The sequence below is a fragment of the Girardinichthys multiradiatus genome, chromosome 2, assembly GCF_021462225.1.
Source record: "Girardinichthys multiradiatus isolate DD_20200921_A chromosome 2, DD_fGirMul_XY1, whole genome shotgun sequence".
Classification (NCBI taxonomy): Eukaryota; Metazoa; Chordata; class Actinopteri; order Cyprinodontiformes; family Goodeidae; genus Girardinichthys; species Girardinichthys multiradiatus.
This window is the reverse complement of record NC_061795.1, coordinates 16,039,499-16,057,379: the sequence shown is the minus strand read 5'-3', so window position 1 is coordinate 16,057,379 and position 17,881 is coordinate 16,039,499. Positions and strand designations below refer to the sequence as shown.

General features: G+C 39.2%; 2 protein-coding genes across 9 annotated transcripts; one reads left to right on the top strand and one right to left on the bottom strand.

Annotated features, from left to right (window-relative positions):
* Nucleotides 1–7,142: 7,142 nt before the first annotated feature.
* On the top strand, nt 7,143–9,060 carry LOC124880317 (G2/M phase-specific E3 ubiquitin-protein ligase-like). Its single transcript, XM_047385367.1, has 4 exons — nt 7,143–8,001; nt 8,221–8,543; nt 8,633–8,814; nt 8,911–9,060. Exons 1-4 carry the CDS (start codon nt 7,676–7,678, stop codon nt 8,917–8,919), a joined length of 840 nt encoding a protein of 279 aa, XP_047241323.1. The 5' UTR covers nt 7,143–7,675; the 3' UTR covers nt 8,920–9,060.
* A 110-nt stretch (nt 9,061–9,170) lies between these two features.
* Nucleotides 9,171–17,802, bottom strand: LOC124880286. Of its 8 annotated transcripts, XR_007041296.1 has the most exons (7): nt 17,309–17,801; nt 17,050–17,131; nt 16,791–16,829; nt 14,065–14,142; nt 13,908–13,985; nt 13,427–13,607; nt 13,196–13,334 (listed from the first exon to the last, which is right to left on the bottom strand). XR_007041296.1 is itself a non-coding variant. In XM_047385343.1 (6 exons), exons 1-5 carry the CDS (start codon nt 17,628–17,630, stop codon nt 13,546–13,548), a joined length of 966 nt encoding a protein of 321 aa, XP_047241299.1. In that variant the 5' UTR covers nt 17,631–17,802; the 3' UTR covers nt 13,196–13,334; nt 13,427–13,545. The 8 variants fall into 8 exon arrangements, 3 of the variants coding, with proteins under 3 accessions (XP_047241292.1, XP_047241285.1, XP_047241299.1); XR_007041297.1 differs by lacking the exon at nt 13,908–13,985 and having other exon boundaries at nt 10,298–13,334; nt 17,309–17,800; XR_007041294.1 differs by having other exon boundaries at nt 13,427–13,985; nt 17,309–17,802.
* Between the last annotated feature and the right edge of the window lie 79 nt (nt 17,803–17,881).

Sequence of the window (17,881 nt, the reverse complement as noted above, 5' to 3'; positions counted from 1 at the left end):
TGGTTTTTGGGGCATAACTAAAGCCTTCTGGTTTAGCTGCATCTGTGCGGGGTACATGTTCGCTTAACTGTCCAACTGTGTGACTGCGTTTTGGGGATCCGTCCTCAGGATGGTTTTGCTGCGGATCTGTTCTGTCTTCTCCATTTTCCTTTGGCATGCTGTGCCTGCTTTCCTGCACCTCTACAGCTGGGGTAGAGGTGTAACAAGGTGTGGGTGTGAGAAAAGGATTAGGACACAAAACCCTATCTGGCCTCCAAGATCCACTTAGCATTAAAGCCACTGAACCTTCCGGATCAGTCCCTGCTCCTTGTAAGCCAGAGCCTGGCCCCCGTGCCCCAAGCCTCTGAAATTAGACATGATTCTTGTGGTGGTGAGCGAAAGGGATTTGTTTTGCTCAGGCTTCTTTGATGGTGTTCCCGTCTTTCTCTTACCTCTCTGTCCTGAAAGGCTACTTTTTCTGCATCCTGAAATGACCCATCAGATGCTGGCATAGATAATCTGGAAGTTCCACTGACAGATTCATTCCCCTCTTTTGAAATTTCCAATCCATGCACCACCAGTGTTCCATTTTCTACTTCCAATATGGGGTACAATCCACAAGGGGGTGGTGTGGGCGCACCAGTGAGGGAGCTGTACTTGGAGGAGGGTGCATACGGAGGAGGCGTGTCTGGGCCCATCCCCTGAGCTGATTTTGACCCCTCCTTCTTGTCTCCTTCTCTGGGTTTTTTCAGCTGCATCCTGTGAATTCCGCCCTGGTAAATCAAAAGAATATCTCCCCAAAATCGCTCGTCTTTTTCATATTTATGTATGTTTGTGTTGTGCTTACCTTTGAACCAGACAGAAGCGTCATTCAACTTAACTTTTGCATCCTGTTTGTTTTTCTTCGTTGTGTTCAGTTTCTTTCTAAACCAATCACCTAAATTCCACTTGTCCGTCAAAGTAATTCCATCTGCCTTCAGCGTTTGTCTTACCTTTTTTTTGATGTTATTTTTAATCTTCTGAGCTTCTTTACCCCTGGTTTGGAGAACCAGTGCTTGTATGTTATTTAATTGTGTTTCTAAATCCATCCATGCTGTTGTGTCTGGAAATTTACCTTCCATGTTGTGTAAAATCCTGTGAAATAAATGTTCAAATAACGGTTCACAATATGCATATAAAATCCGCTTATCACTGTATTGTCCTTTGTTAACAACACAATGCTTTTATTCAATCCGCAATGGTGGCTGCCACCCAGACATACACACACACACACACAGACACAGTCAGCGCTTGTGACAGTCAGTCCCGTGTAATATCAGCAAAAACACTTAACATTCACATTTCTTCTATAATCCGCACCACAGATAGTTATATCTGGTACTTTGTCTTAGGGCTGGGCGATATGGCTTAAAAATAAAATCTCAGATTTTTTTATACCAAATCCGATTAATCGATTTAGGATATTTTGACGATTTTTGACGCGAACCCCATCTAGTTGGGGACTCTGTTATTAGTTGATGCAGGCGTAGACCAAGCTCAGCCTGTACTTCACTCAGTTCTCTTTGTTGTTTCCAACTGTAAGAAAAGGCAGCAGTAGCCTTTTTACAATCCCCTATGTGCCGTTCAATCCGTGGGTCCTTCACACCATTCTCTGTATAATAATGAAAACACAAATGCATCAGGTTTACTGTTATAATAAGCTACAATTAACTTACTGATCAATTTTTACTTTTTTCTCTGATATTATTTTACAGATGTAGGGACACAGACACACACATACTCACATGGTACATGTACATATGTATATACATACATTTTGTATAAATATTATGTATTATTTGATGAAAATACATGAATTGCTTATGTATTAAGTGTACTGTGTATTTTCTGTGGGAAAATGGCCATGAATGCATGTCAAATGACAAAAAAGACGCTATGTATGACATGTATATAAAATACAAAATAAGATTTACAAAATATATATAGATTTAATTCTTACGTATGGCATTATGTAGTTTATGTCCAAAGCACTGGAGGTTTGGCCACCCGATGTCTTTCAGAGCTTTAATAATGTTGGTGCCGCTGTCTGTTGTCATACAAATGAGTCGGTCTTCGGAAAGGTTCCAGCAGTCCTTTTAACCCTCGGCATTGACCTGACTTTTGTGATCATCGGGAAAGTAAGCTGTTTGTAGGCAGACACTTCGTAGAGCCCAGTCATCGTCGACAAAATGCGCAGTCAAACTCATATATGGCTCCACAAGTCTGTTATGGCAGAGTAAAAACTTACAGCCGCCAGCTCTGTTGCAATCCTTTCACATGTGCATTTGTACAGGTGGGGCAAGGCAACTTCAGCAAAATATATCCGGCTAGGTAGTACATACCTTGCATCTAAAGTTTTCAGCAGGTGAATGAAGCCAGACTTTTCCACTGTATAAATAGGCACAGTATCTTTGGCAATAAGCAACGCGACAGCATCCGTGATCGCTTTCCATCGGGCCCCAGTCTTTTCGTAGGGAACACTGTATGAAAATGATTCCCCTAAGGTGGGTTGTCTCTTGGCAGGGATTTCTGGTCTGTTGCTGTCCTGAGCTTTTCGTAGAGAGCAGCATTTCTCCCACTCCACTGAGTGCTTCAGTTTCAAGTGTTGAAATAAATTCGTAGTGCTTCCACCTTTAGTAGCAACAGGCTTTAAACAGATTTTACAACGTGCTATGTGTTGCTCCAAGTCCGTGGTCGCGAAACCGAACCAGTTCCATATAATTGATTAAGTCGAGCCTTTTTTAGGAACAAGGTCTTCCTTGCTAGATGCCATTTTCGGTGTTTCTGCGAGAGACAGGTTTACTGATGTCACTCAACTACAGAGGCCTGAGGAGTTCACTGGCGCGATAGAAAAAAATTCCGATTTCCCAAAAATTAAATCTTCATTAATTGCAAATTTGAATTAATCGATAAAATCGATTTATCGCCCAGCCCTACTTTGTCTTTTTATTTTACCCCAAATAATCATCCAGCGTCAGTCAGAAACACACACACACATTCCAGCTCGTATTTCCTCAATTCAACACAACAGTCAGTGACAGACACTCACACGGGAAATATGCACAAATATGCAAAAACAGTCCACTACAAGCCACTTCACCCTATATTCAATAAATGCATTTCATTTTCGCTCAAATAATAAAAAATCCAACCGCATTTTTAAGTCAGAATGTGTGTTCAAAGATTTAAATTCGACTGCACTCCCAGTCAGTTGTGTAATTCCTGCATGTGACCACTAGATGGAACTCTAACCCTTCATAAATTTCTGACTGCACTTCCAGTCGCTTGTGTAATTCCTCCGTGTGACCACTAGATGGGACTCTAACCCTTCACAAATTTCTTTTCAGCTTTAAATAAGGCCTCTAACCTTTGAAGCTTTCGTATTTTGACAAGCTACAAGCGACACTCTCAGCAATTCTTATCTGACTCCATTTTAACACGTAAAGTTAACGCACACTCTTTTACAGTTTTGCAGAGTAAAATGACATTCAGAATCAACTGAGACCTGGTTAATTTAGGCTGTACATAAATTCAATCGGCAGAATTTAATACAATAGGCTCTGCCTACCTTCAAAAAGATGTAATGGGCGCCCGGTCTCAGAAGTTTCCGTCTGTCACACTCTCCTTTTGTCCACGTCGGAGGTCACCAAATTGTTGAAGAACCTTTTTAAAGAGGCCTTCTGCGCGTTCGTTTATTCACCATAACCTGGAGGAATTTACACACATTAGAATAAATCACACGGAGACAGCTATATGTTATTCAAAGTACCTGGACCAGGGAAGCTCTCATGTGATCAGGACACACACCGAGACGACTTCAGAGCTTCCCACTGGGCACATTGCTTTTATTAAAACACACATGAAAATGGGCAGCGCCCTTGATTACAATATTTTCTCACATGTAGTCACGTATACACTTTTCCGGCTTTACCATATTTAGACAGTCATTGTTCCAGCACCTGCACTCGTATCTACTGATATAAGCAGAGAGTAAGTCAGTCTCTACTTTTTCATATGGGGTGCCGTTTAAGACAGAAACAATTTTTTCTTTCACACACACCACTAAAACTGTTGCATACATTACTATAAAACACAGTGACACACACTCACAAGATTAAAATCACACACATATACCATTAGAATATCACATACATAACATTAAAAGCATGCACACATATAACTAAAACACCTATGCCTGTTTGAATGAGATGTCAAATCTAGGTGTGTGTGAAATAATACTAGATTGAATGAGAGGGTATACATGTGTGTGTGTGTGAACTAATACTAGGCTGAATGAGAGGGTATACATGTGTGTGTGTGTGTGTGTGAACTAATACTAGGCTGAATGAGAGGCTATACATGTGTGTGTGTGTGAACTAATACTAGGCTGAATGAGAGGGTATACATGTGTGTGTGTGTGAACTAATACTAGGCTGAATGAGAGGGTATACATGTGTGTGTGTGTGTGTGTGAACTAATACTAGGCTGAATGAGAGGGTATACATGTGTGTGTGAACTAATACTAGGCTGAATGAGAGGGTATACATGTGTGTGTGAACTAATACTAGGCTGAATGAGAGGCTATACATGTGTGTGTGTGTGAACTAATACTAGGCTGAATGAGAGGGTATACATGTGTGTGTGTGTGAACTAATACTAGGCTGAATGAGAGGGTATACATGTGTGTGTGAACTAATACTAGGCTGAATGAGAGGGTATACATGTGTGTGTATGTGTGTGTGAACTAATACTAGGCTGAATGAGAGGGTATACATGTGTGTGTGAACTAATACTAGGCTGAATGAGAGGGTATACATGTGTGTGTGAACTAATACTAGGCTGAATGAGAGGGTATACATGTGTGTGTGTGTGAACTAATACTAGGCTGAATGAGAAGGTATACATGTGTGTGTGTGAACTAATACTAGGCTGAATGAGAGGGTATACATGTGTGTGTGTGAACTAATACTAGGCTGAATGAGAGGGTATACATGTGTGTGTGTGTGAACTAATACTAGGCTGAATGACAGGGTATACATGTGTGTGTGTGTGTGAACTAATACTAGGCTGAATGAGAGGGTATACATGTGTGTGTGTGTGAACTAATACTAGGCTGAATGAGAGGGTATACATGTGTGTGTGTGAACTAATACTAGGCTGAATGAGAGGGTATACATGTGTGTGTGTGTGAACTAATACTAGGCTGAATGAGAGGGTATACATGTGTGTGTGTGTGTGTGAACTAATACTAGGCTGAATGAGAGGGTATACATGTGTGTGTGTGTGAACTAATACTAGGCTGAATGAGAGGGTATACATGTGTGTGTGTGAACTAATACTAGGCTGAATGAGAGGGTATACATGTGTGTGTGTGTGAACTAATACTAGGCTGAATGAGAGGGTATACATGTGTGTGTGTGTGTGAACTAATACTAGGCTGAATGAGAGGGTATACATGTGTGTGTGTGTGAACTAATACTAGGCTGAATGAGAGGGTATACATGTGTGTGTGTGTGTGTGAACTAATACTAGGCTGAATGAGAGGGTATACATGTGTGTGTGTGAACTAATACTAGGCTGAATGAGAGGGTATACATGTGTGTGTGAACTAATACTAGGCTGAATGAGAGGGTATACGTGTGTGTGTGAACTAATACTAGGCTGAATGAGAGGGTATACGTGTGTGTGTGAACTAATACTAGGCTGAATGAGAAGGTATACATGTGTGTGTGTGAACTAATAAGAGTGAATGAGGTAATTTGTAGTAGAATGAATGAATGACAATACATGAACGCGTAAGAGTTCATTGTGCTGTGAGTGAGAGGCTTGTACTTGTCTGTGTTAGAGGTAAACTTGTCACGGAAGAGGCGGGGTAAAAGTTGGCTCGCGCATGCGTAGATCCCAAACTGAGCGACATTGCTTTAATACAGAGCGTCCAATAGGTGGCAGCGAATTATCGGCCAATAACTATGAGCTCCAGAGAAGAATGCGAAACATGTCTAATGGCAACGTGAGTAAAGACAGAATAGGTCAAGCAGCCGCAATTTTAAATAGTATTTTATCATCACCGGATGCAACAAGCAGTGTGACCTGCGCCTTAAACGAAAGAGCATCTTTGACCGCCCGCAGTGATTCAGTTGAGACACAATTAGCATCTCTGTTTCGTGCTGGAGCAGCTAGCCGAAGTTCGGCGGTGTCAACAGTAAATCAAGGTAAAACATATTTTCTTTATTCCGCTTTTTTATTAAAGAAAAATTTTGTTTTCTAAAGAAAATGGACATTTTATTAACCCGGCCATCAAATCCCGACCTAGCTTAACTGTTGTGTAAACACTGACAAAAGTATTGCTCCGATGCTCCTCATGCTGAAAACTCTTCTACCAACACAGGACCAAGTTCGGTGGCTCCTGTTGCTCCACGTTTCCAAGCCCAGCAATGTTTTGGATCTTGGACTACTAACAGGAGAAGAAGGTAATATTTTTGTTGGTCTTCATTTAGATCGCTAGCACAGATTGTGCATAATATTTGTTGTTCCTGATGAGAGAATATAGCTAACTGTCTGGATAATTGGCATAACGTTACATACAAATAATGACACTGTCTGTAGGGTGAGTGGTCATTACACTGTGATGGTCTCTATTACACTGTAGAATTCATTTATTTAAATTTAAATGCTCTCTGTCTGTTTTAGATGCATAGTTTGCTTTGTTGATCATCGGATTTCTCTTATGACTGACTGACTAAATACATTAAAATTTTTACTCATTGTTTTTCAGACCCAGAGGTATCCATTACCACGAATGCTTTAATAAAGATGTAATACTCCTTCCAAATCCCATGTGGGAAGTGATTTGCAAGCCACCTTTCAAGCAATACTTGCATGAAAACGGTCACATACTGAGTGCTTTTGAATTCCATAAGTCTTGAGACAATCATACCGTGATCCAGAAAATCAGAGATGGCTTTGGTTTAATAATTCCTCGGAATGTCTGGTAATCCTACATTTATAATGTTTCATTCTGTTACTGTATTTTAAGTACAAAATTGTTAAAATAGGTATGGTTTTAATAAATATCAAAAACACCATATTTAGCCTTCAGATCCTCATGGGCTGTGGAAATAAACTCATCTCTCCCAAACTCCAAGAGGGTCAACAACTGAATGGCCAGCTGATCCAGAAGGTCTTCAGATCAAAGGCTCTGTATGTCAGACCATCACAAACTCTTCTTGTAAATTATGGTATTGTTTTCTGTGAGAAAAAAAATATTACTGTAGTTTTGTCTATGGACACACTGATACTTTAATTTACATTTTATATTAAAAGCATTTCAGAGCTTCTCGGGATGTTAAAGACATCTAGTAATAGTTTTGCTTCAGAACAACCCTGGCTCCATCATTTGGTTATTAAAGCATTGTTATTGATCCTTTAGATGGCTTAGAAATAAATATTACTATATTCTGTTACAAAGATAATTTTACAGAGAAGCATTCCATGGGAGTTAAGGATACATTTATTATTTCAAAACGTTTGGTTTCCATGTGGTGCCTTGGTTAAATCTTACAGGAAGATGTTAAAGTAAGAAATGTGACTGCATATCAAATATCTCTGCGGACAACAAGAGCCCTGGCTAGAAGTAAACAGCTCAACACAATAGAAAATGCCCTCTACAACAATGACTTGGAGAGTGCAGATGAAGAATTGCCAGCAGTACACCATCCAACCTTTTGCCCATCTCACATCAGCAATCCAAATATCCCACCTTCTGCTACAACTACAACTCAGTCCAACTACCTCCATCAGCACCAGGTCATCTGCCACAGACTCCAACCCCTCTGCCATTGTTGAACTCTGCGAAGATGAACCAACGGCACACGCAAGCTCCAACTACACAACCTATTTGTCAGTGATGTCAAATGTTTCTGATCTGTCCTCTGATGACGAAGAAATGAATCATGCCATTTTGGCCAGTATTGAAACTCACTTGTGAGTATCTACTTGATAAATGGTCACTTTAATTTTTTTTGCAAGTTCGTAATTTTAAGTTGTAGAATATTTAGACATTGGTGAATAAGCTATTTTGAGGCGTTTTAAATATTTGGGGTTAAATGAAAATACATTAAGTAACCTTGTTGAGGCTTTGCAAACTGATTGGAGAGTACTTTAAATAAGTGACCAGCCATTATTTTTTCTCCTCATTTTCAGATCTGAAACTTCTTCCAAGAGCTTGCCTGTGAAGGACATACAGGAAGAGCTGTCCAAACATATTGACACTGGAATGCACTGCAAATTCAATGTCAGTCGTTCAGCAGTTTTAGATGGAGCCATATGTGGATTTAAAAGGGTATCATACAATCCACTTTTCTCAATGAATGTGAAATTCTCTGGTGATTTTGGAAAAAATGAAGAGGCGATTGATTTGGGTGGCCCACGGAGAGAATGTTTGCGTTTACTCATTGAAGCCTTGTCCATGTCTCCGATGTTTGAAGGCACAGATGAAAGCAAAAATTTAGCTATGAATAGTACAGGTTTGTTCTGATTCTTCAGTTTTTGTTATTTCTTTTCAACATCTTTATGTTTGAAACCATATTTGTAGAATTGTTCTTTTACTATACAGCCATGAGGGAGGACAAGTACTTTTTGGCTGGAAGGGCAATTGCTGTTAGCCTCGTCCATGGAGGTCCAGCTCCACGGTCCCTTTCTCCAGTCCTTTTCGCTAGCTTGGTTGGAGGTCCAAATGCGGCTTGTCCTACTTTAAAATATGTAACTGATGCAGACCTCCAGGAAAAACTGAAAAAGGTTAATCCACTCACAAATTATATTACTTTTTACTGTACATAAGAATTAAGAAGAACATATCCCTATTTGATTTTGTCTGTTTACCCTTGTGTTAAGATGTATTAGGTATCTGAAAGTTCTACTTTGGAGGAGCTTCTGAGAGCCACAGATCCTCTTTTAGACTACATGACCAATGCAGGATGTGTCAGACCCTTAACAACCATCAGTGATCGAGATCTTCTCCTGCGTGACCTGCTGATGTTTCATGTTGTTCACAGGGTTTAAGGCCCCTTTCAAAGGTGTAGTTTGTTTTAATATTTCTTTAAATGCATGATACAAAAACGTCTCCGCTCAGTTTATCAATCAGAGACTGGGAGTAAATGTTTGCTTATTTATTTTTGTACAAGTTTGAAGAAGGACTAAAGACACTTGGAGTTTTAGATGCTGTTAAGCAATATCCAGACAGTTTTCGCTCTTTGTTCTGCCATGAGCCACAGCGATTAACTGCTGACATGATGGATGACCTTTTCACCCCTCGGCTTGCTCCCAAAGGAAGTAACCTAAGAAGAGCAGAAGATGTAGTTATTCCTTTGTGAAGAGATTATCTGCAAGATGCAGAAGGTAATTTGCTAATATTATCATCTTGTCTGTAGCTGTTATTAATATTATATGATTGCTACTCATTAACGTATCTTTAAAAATAGCCACACATCATTTGAAAATATGATCAGTGGACCATATCCTAAAACCATCACATTTGGTTTGTAATTAAACAAAAGATTCTGACACTATATTAAAACAAAAAATTATCAAATAGCAGTTTTCAAAGCCCAAATTTTCCTGTTTTGATTTAAAAAATTGAAAAACAAATCTATGAATCTGCAAGATTCCTTTCCAGTATGAAGAATGTAATGTGCTATAAATGCAAGATTTCCTTCAAGTGAACAATATATAGAGTCAAAAACAGATATTTTCATATAAAACACGCTTTTTTCCCCCCTCATTGTCTGACATTAAAATCAGATTAAACATCTCCTATTTTAGTTAAGGTTACCAAAATTGTATCTGTTATCTATTTATAATGAGATTTTTTTTTTACTCTTCTTAAATTCATAGTTCATACACATTTATTTAATATTCGGTAGAATTACCTTTTAAACTGTATGACTATAGTCAAACATTTTGGGTATCCTTGCACAAGATTCTCAGAATACTTTGCTTGAACATTAGCCAAGTCCTCCTGACAGAACTGTTTTAACAGAGTCAGATTTGTAGGTCATCTTACTTCCTCATACCTTTTCAACTTTGCCAACACATTAGTATGGGACTAAGATCAGGGCTTTGTGATGGCTACTCCAAAACGTTGACATTGTTGTCTTTAAGCCAAGTTATGAATTCTTTTGCTTAGTCATTTTCCATTTGGAAGACTCATTTGTAAGCTTTGACATCCTGTGTGATGATTTAAGATGTTCCAATATTCCAATCTATTCTGTGATGTGCAGAATAAACTGCTGTATTTTGTTGTGCCATGTTGTTTCTCCTACAGGAAAGCAGCCACATGTGATGCTGCCACCCCCATACTTCATAATTTGGGATGGTGGTATGAGATTTGCAAACTTCCCCCTTCTTCATTAGGTCTTATGCTTTTGTTCTGTCTTTTGATACAGACATTTTAGATCAAAACACATTAATCTCTTTAAGACAGAACCAATCTCTTTCCTATACAGTTTGGTGGGCTGGACATACTGTACTTGCATTTAATTAAACAGATGAATATGGCGACTTCAGGGATAAGAAATTGTACTCAAGGTTGAGACAGACTTATGGGGAGTCACAATTCTTTTCCTGATATTTAGCATTTAATTTAATTTTTTGTTTTTTCCCTGATGTCACTCAAGGAAACAATGTGTTTGAGGTGTTATCCAATAATACATCCACAGGTTTGCTTCCAATTCAGTCAAATGTTCAGAGTTGCATTAAAAGTTGTGAATTAAAAAAAAAAAGTAATACAGAAATGGTACAAAACAAATTCAAATATAATATTTTGGTAATCCCAACTGACCTAAAATGGGAAACATTTTGTCTGATATAATTTCGGGGAGAGAGGAATACAATGTTGGGGTCCTTTGATAGAGTCTATGTACACATCTGGTTTTAACTGTACGGTGTAATATTCTAGCATAGTCGTCACAACTTTTTAATGTACTTTGAACTGTAAATGGCAAATAGTACCAAAATGGAAACTCAATTAATAGTTGTATTTTTTTCCACAGATGAGGAAGGATCATCAAAGCTTCAAAACATCCTCGTATTTGCAACTGGAGCAAATGAGATACCACCAGTCGGCTTTTCTCCAGCACCATCCATCGAGTTTAACCATGAGGGCAGTGAAGAAAGCTCCTCAAAACGAATGCTCCCCATGGCCAACACATGTATAAACTGTTTGAAACTCCCGCTCATAACTTCTTATGAGGCTCTTAAGGAAAGCATGGACTTTGCTTTAGGGAACACCCAGGGATTTGGAAGAACATAAACACTTTTTTGCTTGAATTACATTTCTCACAGTACATAGTTATGTTGCTTTAAAGTTTAGACATTTATTTGCAAAACCTAAGGCTGGTCCAGGTTAGCAAAGTGATTTTGTTCAGAAGTTATATAATGGAACACTGGGCACTAGCAGGGACGAGAGAATGGTCAACATAAAAAATAAGTTATTTTAAGTTGAATTCAAACACATTCTATGTTGTAATCTTTGTTACTTTTTTTTTTCCTTTTCAAAATTTGATAAATTCTCATCTTTGTTTTATTGCTACCTGCAGGGCATTATATACTGTCCGGCTTTTTTTCTTTTACCATTCTAATTTTCAAAGGTTTAGAATTACCTCACAACATCCAGTTTATTTTCATACCATAAATTTCCCAGTTGGAAGTTTTACTATCTTTTTTCTTGTGCTTACTGGTTCAATCTGGTGGTCTACACCAATGTTTATCTTCTCTTGGAATTTGTACTTCTCGTTTTGTAAAAGTACTCCTTCCAGAATGTGAAAACAGAGAGATTCAGTAATGTATTGTCACTACTGTTTATTTCAGCTTTACATACATTCTAAACCTCAAATAAAATACAATACGCATTTAAATCTTATTACTGGAAATGTATTCTCACAAAGTGACAGAACATTTCAGTTTTATACATTTAGGGATTATCTTCGCTTTCAAAATTTAAATTTTGCTCCAAAAAACTAAATTCTGTAGATTACAACTGATATTGTTCAAGAAAAGTTACTACAGAGCAGAATAAATCGATGCCATGGTTTCCATCATTTTGCAGTGGATTAAATGTGCGGTGCATCAAATTAAGTGCCGTGTCATTTATACCTACATCAATATCTGGAATGACATTATTTCTAGTCTGAATATCGGGCAATGGTCCCCCATGATCTACTCCAAAATGTTCATGTAGCTCAAAAATAGAATCAACGGCTGTATTTTGTTGTGCCATGTTGTTTATGACACCTGTGTGCCACAACTGAAGTGGAGTCTGCCCATTCTGTGTGGAGAGGCCATGGTTATTCCATTGGTTTCTGAACTCTACTGTTGCTTATTCAATTCTTGACATGTAGACAAAATGTAGACAAAATAGATGAATCTCAAAGAGTCAAGGATACCATGCTGCTCCATGAAACTAAAAAGATTTATGAAATGGTTCGAGACCACCCTATTGAGCTCTGCCCACAATCTTTCAATGCGCTGATTGTGTACTGACAAGCCTGCAATGACACTACGTCTGTTCAGCCCCCGTCTTTCCGACATGAAACGAGCCACAAGTGTGTTTTCCATTCCATGATCACACCTTACTCTTGAAGGCAAACCAAAATGATTCACTCCCATTACAAACAGGCACAACACAGTAGAGGCTCTATTGTTGTTACAGCATCTTAGATATATTATAGTTCGACTAAAGCCATCCACACAGCCATGAACAACCATTCGCCATCTCACCAGCTTGTGGTTACTGTCAAAATGCTTGTTAAAGAAAAAAAAGCACAATTTAAAAGGAACAACATAAACAATTGTTTCAACAATCAGTATTCCTACTTATTGTTCACCGTACTTCAGATTTACCTAACCTTACAAACATAAAGGTAGCAAAACGCCATGCAGCATCTTAATGCTTATACACATGTGGGAACAGGTCAAGACAGTGTGCCCAAGATTAAACCAAGTATCAAAAAAGAGATTGTTCTAAAAAAATAAACATCCATTCTTTTTGTGGAAATGCATTTTCATTACACTCATTACAACTGGGGTATTAAAAAGGTACTTCTAAAAGTAAACAACGAGGCTTGCGTTTGCAACACAACCTTTTGCGGACTGAACATTAGCATTAAAGAACAGTTAAATAAGGTACCTAGTACAATGCAAAACATTGTATAATACTTTTGTGTAAAATAAAAAAATTGTTGATTTGGAGTCTGAACATTATAAACCCGTCGACATATGGTACGCCTCCTGCGAAATGACCGTCCAATTGGATCAACTTCCTGTTTATGGAGTCAAAATATTAGAATAGTGAACATAAGGAGAATATTGATATGAGGTTTGTGAATATAACATTTTCTTTCACACCACTAACCTGTAGACACTGTCTAACACGCCAACGCTGAACACGTATTTCTCTGGATGCAAGGCTCCCAAGCACATAAGTTTCACCAGCATTTGGTGTCCTTTGTAGAATGTCAGTCACAACTCTTGTTAAGTCTTGGTCTGTCAGCACAGTGTATTGTAAGGGTTGGATTCCCAAGTGTTGTCTATATCTGTAGAGAGTTCGACAGTTAATACCAAAGGCAGATGCAAGTTCATTCCAATTGAAATGCAGTGAGAAATTTGCAATGCTGTGATGTCATATTGTGGGCGCCCTGGAAAACCAGTCCATTTTGTTGGGGGAAGCAGACATCTAGGGTTCATTTCATGAGATCTTAGCATAGCATCATATTCTTCTAAAATGGATTGAAAACAGGTATACAAGTCTTCAATCAATGTTCTATATGAATGGTATCTTAACTCATTAAACAGTGACACTGACAGGTTTGCAGATAAAGTCTGAGTGTTGTCACCTGTTCTTTCCCTTTGAATTAGTTCTATACAATATAGCGCATCCATAAAACATTGTTGGACATCGCCTTCACTGACTCCTAATGTAAAGGAAGTAAGAAAAGACAGCTGCAGCAGCAGAACAAAAATAACAGAAAGTTGCATTAGGACTGAATTTACTGGCTCAGATATGTTAAACAGAGATGTTCTGTTTCCAGTCTTCAGTCCAGAAGGATTTCTTGAAGCCAGGAAAAACTCCTGTGGAATAGGGAAAAGAGAGAATCAGACTTTAGAAGTTTACAGAGTACATACTTTTCTGCTACCTGTATGACCCCTTCTCTTTTCCGATGGTTATAATCAGTCTGACAGAGAGAGGTATCCCAATCCTTGTGGTTTTTAGTATAACAATGACCATCAGTGGGACCCTTTGTGAGGTGCCTTGAGACGACATTGTTGAAAATAAGCGCCGTTTAACTAAATAATCTGAACTGAAACTATCTGTGTAGTTATGCTGCTATAGGCTTAGGCTGCTGGAGGACATAATGACCACTTTCACCCTCTTTGTTACATTCTCACACTACTCTCCAATTCCGCATTATTTGCTGTTATTTCAGCTTTTAACTTTATGTTTTATTTCTTTTATCTTCCTAGAAGCTACACCTGGCCTGACTCTGTGTCTACCTGTGACATCTTTCTGGAGAGGGGAATCGTCCGAGTTTCTGCTGGCAACAACTTAATGCTCCCCCTCTACCGATGATCCACATAGCCCTGTCTTTCAGTGTTTAACCCTTTCTCTCTCCTAGACATGGCGATTGACTGAGCTTTTACTGTGACTAACTCTATGTGCTCTCTTTCAGACTCTAACCTTGAAAACTGGCTCAGAGTTTATCTGTTCTTTCTTTCTAGGTGAAACGACTAAAAGAGCTACATCCATTAACATTTACTTTTCCTTCCCATAGAAAGTACTCCTGGATCAGTGCTTCTTTGTTCTCTTTGTGTCTCTGCTCTGTTCTCTCAAACCCCTAGTCGGTCGTGGCAGATGGCCGCTCACACTGAGCCTGGTTCTGCTGGAGGTTTCTTCCTGTTAAATGGGAGTTTTTCCTCTCCACTGTCTTTAGATGCTCATCTGGGAGGAGTGAATGCTGCAAGTCACTGACTGGATGCAATCTGCTGGGTTTCCTTAGACAGAAAAACTTTTTATCCAATTTGAATAAATAACTGAATCTGACTGCACTGTTCAATGGTTAGGATTAATTGGAATGTATGTACCTGACTTTTGTGAAGTGCCTTGAGACAACGTGTTGTGAATTGGCACTATATACAGGTCCTTCTCAAAATATTAGCATATTGTGATAAAGTTCATTATTTTCCATAATGTCATGATGAAAATTTAACATTCATATATTTTAGATTCATTGCACACTAACTGAAATATTTCAGGTCTTTTATTGTCTTAATACGGATGATTTTGGCATACAGCTCATGAAAACCCAAAATTCCTATCTCACAAAATTAGCATATCATTAAAAGGGTCTCTAAACGAGCTATGAACCTAATCATCTGAATCAACGAGTTAACTCTAAACACCTGCAAAAGATTCCTGAGGTCTTTAAAACTCCCAGCCTGGTTCATTACTCAAAACCCCAATCATGGGTAAGACTGCCGACCTGACTGCTGTCCAGAAGGCCACTATTGACACCCTCAAGCAAGAGGGTAAGACACAGAAATAAATTTCTGAACGAATAGGCTGTTCCCAGAGTGCTGTATCAAGGCACCTCAGTGGGAAGTCTGTGGGAAGGAAAAAGTGTGGCAGAAAACGCTGCACAACGAGAAGAGGTGACCGGACCCTGAGGAAGATTGTGGAGAAGGGCCGATTCCAGACCTCGGGGGACCTGCGGAAGCAGTGGACTGAGTCTGGAGTAGAAACATCCAGAGCCACCGTGCACAGGCGTGTGCAGGAAATGGGCTACAGGTGCCGCATTCCCCAGGTCAAGCCACTTTTGAACCAGAAACAGCGGCAGAAGCGCCTGACCTGGGCTACAGAAATTCTGCATGTCATTCGGAAATCAAGGTGCCAGAGTCTGGAGGAAGACTGGGGAGAAGGAAATGCCAAAATGCCAGAAGTCCAGTGTCAAGTACCCACAGTCAGTGATGGTCTGGGGTGCCGTGTCAGCTGCTGGTGTTGGTCCACTGTGTTTTATCAAGGGCAGGGTCAATGCAGCTAGCTATCAGGAGATTTTGGAGCACTTCATGCTTCCATCTGTTGAAAAGCTTTATGGAGATGAAGATTTCATTCTTCAGCACGACCTGGCACCTGCTCACAGTGCCAAAACCACTGGTAAATGGTTTACTGACCATGGTATCACTGTGCTCAATTGGCCTGCCAACTCTCCTGACCTGAACCCCATAGAGAATCTGTGAGATATTGTGAAGAGAACGTTGAGAGACTCAAGACCCAACACTCTGGATGAGCTAAAGGCCGCTATCGAAGCATCCTGGGCCTCCATAAGACCTCAGCAGTGCCACAGGCTGATTGCCTCCATGCCACGCCGCATTGAAGCAGTCATTTCTGCAAAAGGATTCCCGACCAAGTATGGAGTGCATAACTGTACATGATTATTTGAAGGTTAACGTTTTTTGTATTAAAAACACTTTTCTTTTATTGGTCGGATGAAATATGCTAATTTTGTGAGATAGGAATTTTGGGTTTTCATGAGCTGTATGCCAAAATCATCTGTATTAAGACAATAAAAGACCTGAAATATTTCAGTTAGTGTTCAATTAATCTAAAATATATGAATGTTCAATTTTCATCATTACATTATGGAAAATAATGAACTTTATCACAATATGCTAATATTTTGAGAAGGACCTGTAAATAAACTGAATTGAATTGAATACTTAACTGAAGAGAAATCCGATGATCAACAAAGCAAACTATGCATCTAAAACAGACAGAGAGCATTTAAATTTAAATAAATGAATTCTACAGTGTAATAGAGACCATCACAGTGTAATGACCACTCACCCTACAGACAGTGTCATTATTTGTATGTAACGTTATGCCAATTATCCAGACAGTTAGCTATATTCTCTCATCAGGAACAACAAATATTATGCACAATCTGTGCTAGCGATCTAAATGAAGACCAACAAAAATATTACCTTCTTCTCCTGTTAGTAGTCCAAGATCCAAAACATTGCTGGGCTTGGAAACGTGGAGCTACAGGAGCCACCGAACTTGGTCCTGTGTTGGTAGAAGAGTTTTCAGCATGAGGAGCATCGGAGCAATACTTTTGTCAGTGTTTACACAACAGTTAAGCTAGGTCGGGATTTGATGGCCGGGTTAATAAAATGTCCATTTTCTTTAGAAAACAAAATTTTTCTTTAAAAAAAAAAGCGGAATAAAGAAAATATTTTTTACCTTGATTTACTGTTGACACCGCCGAACTTCGGCTAGCTGCTCCAGCACGAAACAGAGATGCTAATTGTGTCTCAACCGAATCACTGCGGGCGGTCAAAGATGCTCTTTCGTTTAAGGCGCAGGTCACACTGCTTGTTGCATCCGGTGATGATAAAATACTATTTAAAATTGCGGCTGCTTGACCTATTCTGTCTTTACTCACGTTGCCATTAGACATGTTTCGCATTCTTCTCTGGAGCTCATAGTTATTGGCCGATAATTCGCTGCCACCTACTGGACGCTCTGTATTAAAGCAATGTCGCTCAGTTTGGGATCTACGCATGCGCGAGCCAACTTTTACCCCGCCTCTTCCGTGACAAGTTTACCTCTAACACAGACAAGTACAAGCCTCTCACTCACAGCACAATGAACTCTTACGCGTTCATGTATTGTCATTCATTCATTCTACTACAAATTACCTCATTCAGCCTAGTATTAGTTCACACACACCTAGATTTGACCTCTCATTCAAACAGGCATAGGTGTTTTAGTTATATGTTTGCATGCTTTTAATGTTATGTATGTGATATTCTA